Source organism: Cibotium barometz, chromosome 20 (genome assembly GCF_041138505.1).
Source record: "Cibotium barometz isolate CiBa-2024 chromosome 20, ASM4113850v1, whole genome shotgun sequence".
NCBI classification, from domain to species: domain Eukaryota; kingdom Viridiplantae; phylum Streptophyta; class Polypodiopsida; order Cyatheales; family Cibotiaceae; genus Cibotium; species Cibotium barometz.
The window spans coordinates 57,437,925-57,447,756 of record NC_141065.1 but is presented as its reverse complement, the minus strand read 5'-3'; the positions used below and the strand labels follow the sequence as shown (position 1 = coordinate 57,447,756).

Here is a 9,832-nt window from a genome sequence, read left to right as displayed (position 1 = left end):
TATGCAGGTTGTTAACTCGATGACCATGAGGTCGAAAGTGGACTCTAAATAGAAGGCCTTTTTTTCCTCTTCTCACGAGGCCATTTTATCCTCTTTCTACAAAGCAGAATACCCTTGCCCGTCGGAGACGGGTCATGCCACTAGTATAAAGAATAGAGATAGAGAAGAGAAGAGATGACACTCATTCAATGAGAAAATGACTCATTAAAAAAAATCTCCTTTCTCCTTTGTATGAAGGGCCCTCCTCCTCTTGCCAAGTGAGGCTCTCCTTTGCTTGCCACATGGCAGGTTACAAATAAGTGATATATATAGATATAGATATATAGAAGCCCTCTTTAGTTTATATAGAGATGTGACTAATAATCATTATGACTCTTTCCAAAATGCATGGGGAATGATCTAGTGAGGGTTGTCCAAATTGAATACAAATCTATCCATGTAATCCACAAACCCACCTATAGTACACATGGAAGGTGGAGCATTCATAGAAAATACCTCATCTAGACCTGGGAGCCAAGCAAGGCCAACTTTGTGAAGTGAGTGCGACTTGTTTCCAACACACACCATCATCACCTCGTGCTTCTCATCATGGGGTAAATGCAGCTGTCCGAGTAACACCAGACATACCTGGAAAGCATTAAGCCGGACATTGAGTTGTGTGCCTTGGAGCCTCACCATGCTTTGGTTTGCAAGGGTAGTGTACTCTCCCGCTACAAAGACTCTGTGGTGCAGTAAACAAGAGGAGGGGGAGAAGAAAGCTTGGAATGGGTACTTTGTCTGGTGGCTTTTGAGTTGAAGGTTGAACAGGTTTTGATCCACCCGAACGAAGCTACAGTCCCACAACACCCGGGCTTCTCTGAGAAGAAGAGAGCCATTGTCAAGCACATTCTTCACTTGCACCTTCCTCACAAAGTGCCTCATCACTCGCCCTAGCTGCAATAGTCCTGATTCTGTTGCTTCCTCCACCTGCACCTGCCTTGCTTCAATGTGCTTGTCACGATGGAGTTCTTGCCATGTTGCCGTGTGTGCCTCCTCACCCGTGGGTCGCAACCCCCCTTGCACGCCCAGAGATGGAGCCCATGACATTCCTGGCGTTGTATGCCCTGCGAATTGAGCTACACACAGCTTCACTAGAGCTGTGGGGTTAACGCGCGTGAGCTGTTGCGCCAGGTGAAGCAGCTGCGCATCCAACGTTTTCCCTGCCCTCAGCTGCACTGCTCCTTCCACTCCTAACAATCCCAGAACGGAAAGAATTCTATCTTCATCGTGCGTGCAATCCCTCTTTGATACCTCCACTGCCACCTGAATGGGATCCCAATGATGCTTTTCGCCATCCGGCAAACTGATCGCCTCTTCCTCTGCATCCCTCTGCTGCATCACCGTCTCCAATCTTAACAGCTTCCACTCAGCATTCTCGTCACACTTCTTCCATACAGTTCTCTCCAGCTGCTCTTTAGCCATGATCATTAAGCGCACAATGCACTGTCTGTCAATGAAATAGAGGTCGGCAGCGGCTGGCGATGTCTGCAGCAGCAGTCGGCGGTCTTTTGTTCTTCTAATCAAAGCAGCTCCACCGCACTGGGAGCAGGGAAAGTCCCCGCAGATTATCTCTATGCCCTCCTTGGGTCGATCATCATCTGCACCAGTGCAAATCGACCCATCTTCTTCTTCATTTTCTTCTTCACTATCGAGATAGCGAGGTTGCGGGAAGGGGCGCATAGCCATTGCGCATTTGCAAGGGCCATTAACTCCTTGCGCTGCCTGCTTGGAAATGCTCCAGTTTATGGTCCGTCTGATGACTGGGTGGATGTCCAGGATAAACGTGACTGTTTTGGGAAGGAGCATCTCTTGAAATGTCCACACCCTGTTGAACCAGCGCGGCATAACAAGCTCATTTCCCCGTTCTTTCCATGTTTCAAAACCTTCGCCGAAGCCATGCGCGCACACATAGCAACCCAGACTCCTGGCATAGTAGCTCCCCATGTTCTGCAGCTCTTGGCTTTTCTCTCCTGTCTCGCTCCCTTGGTTGATGCACAAAGCATCTAGCCACACATGAGTCACTCCATCTGCCCTCAGCAGCCTCAAGAACTCCATGAAAGGACGGTAACATTCATGCCAGCTGAAGTCCTCCCTCTGGAACAGATCATCGTAGCTAACTTCCCCCGTGCTAGTACGCTGCTCCTGCATCTTACTTGCGATGATGTTGGACCATGACTGCACACCCTTGCTCCAAGTATGGGATATTGTATGGAACTCCCAGCTTGTTGGCTTGCTAAACACAACGCTTCCATGGCTGCTGCCCAGAGTTTCCTCCACATCTATGACCCTAATAGGAAAAATTGGAGCTCTTATATGCAGTGTGCTCTCCTTCGGCCGCCGCCCCAACAGCAGTGGTATCGCAGCAGCGGCCGCAGTCAGCAGCCGGTGGACAATTTTCCGAGCCCAGGTTGCGGCAGATGCAATGCTTTGATGCAGAGAGGCAATTAGAGCATTTATGATGGAGAGAAAAGCATGAATTGGGCCCTTCGAGAAAATCATGTCTCTAGAAGCTAATAAACTATGCATGCTCAGATTTTGGATAGATTTCTGAGAGCTAATATATTTTTGATATTGTGCAAACTAGGGCCGACAGCCACAAGACTCTCTCTTGCAAGGTATAATTAGTAGAGCCGCTGTAAATACAACTATTTTGAGCGTGTGCGAGATCGCATGGCGTGCAAGGAAAGATAAAGAAGAGGAGTAAAGCAGCAGACTATCCCGATTCCCAACGGCCAGCCAGAGAAGTTAGAACAAAAGAAGAAGAATTAAAGCAGCTGCAATAATTAGAGAACCTGTAAACTTTATACGTAGGCTGGTACATACTAAAGCAACTTGAGGCAGTGTGCAGGAAAGTCTGTTTTCGCAAAGAGAGTCATTTCCTCCTCATATAATTCTCAAAGGAAAATACTGTAAGATACGGGATTTTACACTAATTTTAAACCGGTTTAGTTTCCTTTTAGCCTCAAATGCAATCGGTCCAACCCGATTTTCCACCGGCTCTACAATGACCTGAGGCACACCTTTTGTGCAGACTTGAGGTCCTTCTCATCTTACTTGTTAGTGCTAGACAAAAACCTTTTTGCAAACCCTTAAAATTAGAGGCAACTCTTGAATTCAACCCTTATTTTATAAAAATTTTTAGTACACTTGTAGGGGAAACTTGGGTTCCAAATGGGCTCTTTAAGGGCTTTCTTTCTCCTCTTGAATCTCAAAAAAGTACAAAAATAATATTATTATATTAGGTTTCACTCTCTTTTTTTCAATCTAAATTCACCTTTTTCCATATTTTTTAAGGAGATTCAATGCTTATTTTATTCTAATGTTCTTAAATTTTATGTAACTTTAACCACTACGAGTGAAAATTCGTAAATGTGAAAAGCTAGTACTCTATAAAGTAAGAAAACAAGTATGATGATATTTCTGACATATGTAGTAACTATGCAACTATATTTCTGACATAAGTACAACATGGAATTAGAAGATGTTGCTTGGAAATAGTGGCATTTTTTAAAAGAACTCGAGTATATCTTCGAAAGCGAACTAAGTATTATGAAAAGTTCTTTTTTTCAGCGCAATTAAACACGCTTAAGTTCTATTCTCACTTTCATGAAGTTAGCGAGTTTTCCTAATGCAATAGCCACTCTTCTCCATTTGAATTTTCCTCTTTCAAATCTTCAATCTCTCAAGAAAGCCTCTAGGATTTTACTTGAATCTCCTCTTTCCTCACATACTATTTATGCATGGATAACAATGAAGAGACATTGGCTTTCTCGTGCCTTCAAGTAGAACCAAAAAGTCATATTTGCTTTCATTGATTTTCTATACTCACTATTTTGCTACAAAAAGTGTTATTGCATCAAGAAGGGCATCAAGAAGTGTTGTTACAATGCTCAATGGAGGTATGGCATTAATTTTTATGTTATTTGAAACACAAGTGTTTGAAATTAATAATATTGTTTTACTGCACCGTATATTTTTTGCAGAAAGAAGTTAGTTGCAATTTTAGTATTGTTTTGTAGTTTGTAGAACATCAGAGATAATTCTAAGAAGGGATGCATATATGTGGACCTGGGTGATGAGTATGCTTCTCTCTATAATAAGAGAACAAACGCTTCTAAGGTCAAACCTTATATAATGCAACAAGCTACCAGGGAATTAGGGAGAAAACATGTTGATATATGGGTGTAAGGATTAAATTACCCACCTGATCCATGGACCCAACAACCACCTAGATTTTCAAGCCTAACTTCTTTGATAAAATATGTTTGTGAGAGAAATGCTGGCTTGCTTGGTTACACAACAAGGCTTGCCAGTCAAGTGCAAAGCATTTGGATATTGTCACAAAGTATGGTGATGATGAAGGAAGCTCAGATCAAGCAGTTAAATGCTTGATTGTCTAACAAGGAGAATGAATACAATGAGTTAGTACAAGTTGTTGATGCTCAGCATTTGTAGAACCATGAATTGAATCAAAAAGCAAAGGATCTAGAGGCCAAGAACAACAAATTAGAAGGGGTATTAGAGAATATAGTCAAACATGGGCCCACCTCTAATTTGGATGCACGTGAACGAGTAAGAGAACAAAGACCACTTACTGCACTGTCAAAAAATAGTGGAAACTACAAACGCCGTATACATGCCGAGACTGATAAGCTGAAGAACCTCAACCAAGATAGTGGAGCGCTCTGAAAAGTCTTCTCAAGACAAATGGTGAAGTCTACACTTTCCCATTCAAAGTTCAGAACAATTAGTGATCATGATCTCGTGCATGCATGATTGCAAGATGTGAAGAATGCATTTACTACAATTGAAACTCAAGGTATTTGTGACAAAGTTGGTTTAAGTAGAGAATCCTTTGCAATGATCTACAGACAAACGGATGTAGGTTTTAAGTCCGTGTTGCAAAACAAAAGGGTAACTCCACTGTCGTGCCCTTATAGTGTCAAAAAAGCAAGGCAACAATTGAATAACAATGTCCTTGAACTCATTGGTGAGCTTAAACACATAGTTCACTCACATGTATTCAAGAATTGTGCTAAAGAAGTGACCTTTGATCTGAATCCGAACAACACTTTTGTCTTGGATGTGTGCAAATTGCAAGTTGCAATAGTGAAGTTCTATGATATGTCTGTTCAAGAATGTGGTGGCACACTGAAATTTGTACTAAAACTTGATGACAGTGAAATTGTAAAGACTCAAAAGATGAACAGGGCATTGGATCCTTCCATAAAGCCAAGTGATCCTTAGTACTTCAGTGTTCAATGTGAAAATGAAATCTGATGGCTCATAGCATTTGAGGTTCTAGATCCTTCCAAAAAGCCATTTGATCCTTATTACTTCAATGTTCAATGTGAAAACGAAATCTGATGGCTCGTAGCATTTGAGGTTCCAAAAGAGGATCATGAGATCCTAAAGATGTTTTTCAATCTAACAGAGATTCCTATTGTGGTTCAACATAAAAAAAGCAGGTGAAATTGTACATATGGATGGTTTTGAAGACTACTTAGTGGAATGGCATCTTGTAGGTGATCTAAAGACACTAAAGTGCATGTTTGGTGTCTCAAATACTGCAAATGTAGAGTTTGCTTGCTTGTATTGCATGCACTCAAGGAAAAAGAGTAAGAATGGAAAAAAGACATGGAATATGAATACTAGGAAGGATGGTGCACCGGCTCGTGATCAGTTCATATGGGGATGGCAGAACAATGGTTAGGGTGGATCCAAAGTGGGACCCTATACTTGACATTCCTTTACACGAGTCCATCCTTGTACACTACATGCCATCTGTAAAATTGTGAAAAAATTGGTTTATGAACATAGATGTTTTGCATATAGGATGCACCCAACGTCAGAGGCCCAAGCAGTGTGTAAGAGAGTGGAGGATGTTCTTTCATGCGTGGGTCTACACAAAGGGTAAGTGGAAATCAAGAAAGATGACAAGAGGTCAGGTGCAGGTCGACATGTGCCATGCAAACCAAGTATTTGTGGAGCCAAGGCTAGATATTTTTTGTTACCAAGGAACCACATACACTGTGAAATGCGCGTGTATAAGCGCAGCTAAACTCACAAAACGCGTGTATACACCCTCATATCAGCTAAGCGCAGCTAAACTGACAAAACGTGTGTATACGCCTGCGTATCAGCGCGTCTAACTGCTTCTATACATGTGCTTTTACAGGCATGTCTCTGGCCGCGGCGGGCACTGATACACGGGCCTGTTACTTTTTTTCCACAAGTCATTTTTAGCGGCGCTAGGAGCGCGGGTATGAGCCCGATCCCTTGTAGTGATCCCATAGTCTTTACACATGGCAGGATTTCATTCGCAATCGCTCACGTTCATTCACACGAGTGATAGACACATGCCACTCACATATTCGATCGTCATCATTGCATGCTACATGCACTTAATGCCATCGTTTCATCATGCGACGTCACATCTACTTAAGATGGGACCCCTTTAATTAAACCCTAAATCGTTGAATTAAGCCTTAAGCTCTCTGTAAACAGCAACGTCTTTTAATCGATTTTTGTCATTGTCGTCTCGTGATCTTCTCTCTGTCATCTACACCATCTCATCGCTTCGTGGATGACATCCTGTTGACGAGTAAGTGTCCATTTCTTAATAAAATGTTTATTTACTTGCACCACATTCTTCTTCCTTTTCTATGTGGACTCCCGAAAAAGTTTCTTTCATTATAAAGTCAATACAACACGATATGGGGGTTTCAATGTGTTGGAACTCCCTTTTTCGTTGTAGTGCATTGAATCCAAATACGTTGTTGCATTTCTTTGATTGTGAATGCAACACAATGCTAATTACTGGTTTGAATATGTTGTTTCTTTTCATATCACATTGTATTTGAGCCGATTTTCCGTGTTGGAGTTTGCTTCATTGTTGATTCAATACAACATGATATGTAACATTCTATGTGTTGGATGTCCTCTTATCGCGTTGTAGTGAATTTTATCGAATATGTTTTCTTTGTTCCTCACTTGAGCCTATTTTGCGTGTTGGAGTTCCTTTGATTATGAATACAGTACAACACAATACTTATGGGGGATTCAGTGTGTTGGAATTCCTCTTATCGTGTTGTAGTGAGTTTTGTTAAAAATTTGTCCTTATTGGTCCTTTGAGGTGATTTTGCTTTGACTCACTTGAACACTTGCCATAACCAGGAAAGTCGTGCATTGTCCACATCAAGATGGTCTTCAAGAGAAAGTCTCGTGAAGATGGAGGTTGACATATGTCATGCACATAGATACCTCTCCAAAGTATCTCAAGCTCATCAATCAAGGGCTCAAGATATATATCCATATTCTTTACCTTATGTTTCCAAGGAATGAGAAGGGATAACATGACATGTCCTTTCTTTATTACCATAGATGGAGGAAGGGTGTGACGCATTATCATACACACGAGTATTTCAATGTGAGTCTCCATTGAATACTAATTCTGAATTAAATTATTACAATATAAGCAGAGGATACTTACCATTAACCCTGTCGGTTCCCATTTTCCATATATTGAAATGTGATTCATCGTAATGCTACATTGTTGACGCATACATCCTGACAACGATCACACATACATTTTATTTTTTGTTGCAACCAACGATCTCGATTTTGAACATGAAGGGAATCATCATCACTAGAAGAACTGATTGATGATGTGCTTTCATATCTTTTCTCTCTTTCGTCTATTATTATTGCACCCTTTGGTGCTAGGGATTTGTTTTGTAGGTTTGTGCATAAGCTTTATGCATAATGCTCATGCATAAAACTATGCATAAGGCCTCATGCATAAAACTATAAGGTCTTATGCATAGTGCTTTATGCATAAAGCCTCATGCATAAAACTATGCATAAGGCCTCATGCTTAAGGCCTTATCGATAGTGCTTTATGCATAAGGCCTCATGCGTAAGGCCTTATGCGCATAGTGCTTTATGCATAAGCCTGCATAAGGCCTCATGCATAGTTTTATGCTTAAAGCCTCATGCTTAAGGCCTATGCATAGCTTTATGCATAAGGCCTCATGCTTAAGGCCTTATGCATAGTGCTTTATGCAGCATAAGCCTCATGCATAATTTTATGCATAAGCCGCATGCATAGCTTTATGCATAAGGCCTCATGCATAGCTTTAAGGTCTCATGCGTAGCTTTATACATAAGGCCTCATGCATCAGCTTTATGCGCATACGGCCTAATGCATAATGCTTTATGCAAGGCTTGCGTAACGGCTTGCATAATAATAGCTTACATGCTTTCTTAATATTTGTGTTGAAGAATGAGATGATTCCCGGGGTCAATTCACTTAAAGAGCTGGTAAGTCTTCATTTCATAATATTTTTTTTATTTGTATAGATGTGGCCTGGGTCTTCTTCCTCTTCTCCCAAGACCCATAGGTTGAGGCTCTCATCGAGTCTCAACGACGGTTTGCTACTACCTAGGGAGGTAGAGGGCATCTTTGGCTATACTCCCACCCCTAAGGAGCAGTTGGCAGCCTATGCAATAGGCACCCCTTTACCAGCAGGTCCACCCACAGCCAAATAGAGTCCCTTGCCAAGCACTTTACCCTTGCTCTAGGGCTTTCACTTGCCTTGACATTCACCCCTTATCCATGAGCCCCAATTAGTGCTATAGCATCTCCTACACCTACACCTTCAGGAGATGTGACACCTTAGTCATGCATATAGTGGCGGTCATACCTCACGTTGCACTAGCACTGAGAGTGGAGGTAGAGGAGATAGAGGAGATAGAGGATGCCTAGGGCAGTGCTTTGGGGGTGGGGATAGTTCTTTAGAGTCATCACCACATCATGGTGATATATCATATTATGATATCACATGGATCATCGCACTTCGGATCTGGAGGTCGTGCATCATGGGAGGCCAAGTTTGAATGTATAGTGCAACTTCATGTCTTTTCTTTGTATTCTCGCTATTGGAGTTGTGTTATAATGTTTATCTTGTGATGTAGCATAACATTATGGGTAGAGATCCTACCCCAGAGCGGAGACTGGCTACCATCGTCGCCACAGTAGAGGAGATACATGGGATTACCTTTACGATGAAGGGATCATCTCTCCGACGAACAATACAATCAAGCAAGGAGAAAACCAATGTAGGTAATACTTTTTTATTTTTATTCACAAAACAGGTTTCGACCTTTATAATACTTTATATTTTTATTTATATATATCTTCACTTTGTGTAGGCACAAGGTGGATAAGAAGGAGGACAAGATGACTCAGTGAGTGATGACTCCTCCGAGTAGTTTTCCTTGTAGTTTTTCTTCATGTATAGTTTTGGTTTATGCAACTATGTTTCTTTTTGAAGCCTCATGTGGCTACCATCATGTATGGACAATTTCTTGGATATAAGATGAAATTTTTCATCTTCTTTATGTATTTATGTTTTTATTGCAGCCTTATGTGGCTACGATCATGTATGGAGAAATTTTTGGATATAAAATGTAATTTTTCATAATATTCAAAGTGTGTTCACAAATCTTTTTATGCATATCTATCTTTAATTTAAGTTTTTATGTTGATATATTTGTTGATCTTGATTTACAAGTAAGCAAAATCTTAAACTAGAGAGCTGTCTGTGGAGAAAATGCAGGTGAATGTGTAGAAAATGTAGCTGTATATCTGCACAGGCAGCTCTTTGGAATTTTTTTAAAATTCTAGAGTGCGTTTATAACAAAGGCTATAAAGGCATCTATTTATGCGTCTATATGCGCGTCTATAAGCACATTTATATCAGTATAGATGCGCATATAGATGCATGTCTGT

General features: G+C 41.1%; 1 protein-coding gene across 1 annotated transcript; it reads right to left on the bottom strand.

Annotated features, from left to right (window-relative positions):
- Positions 1 to 230: 230 nt before the first annotated feature.
- Positions 231 to 2,538, bottom strand: LOC147628076 (uncharacterized). The gene has a single exon (XM_086814303.1). It carries the CDS (start codon positions 2,536 to 2,538, stop codon positions 400 to 402), a length of 2,139 nt encoding a protein of 712 aa, XP_086670429.1. The 3' UTR covers positions 231 to 399.
- Positions 2,539 to 9,832: the final 7,294 nt, after the last annotated feature.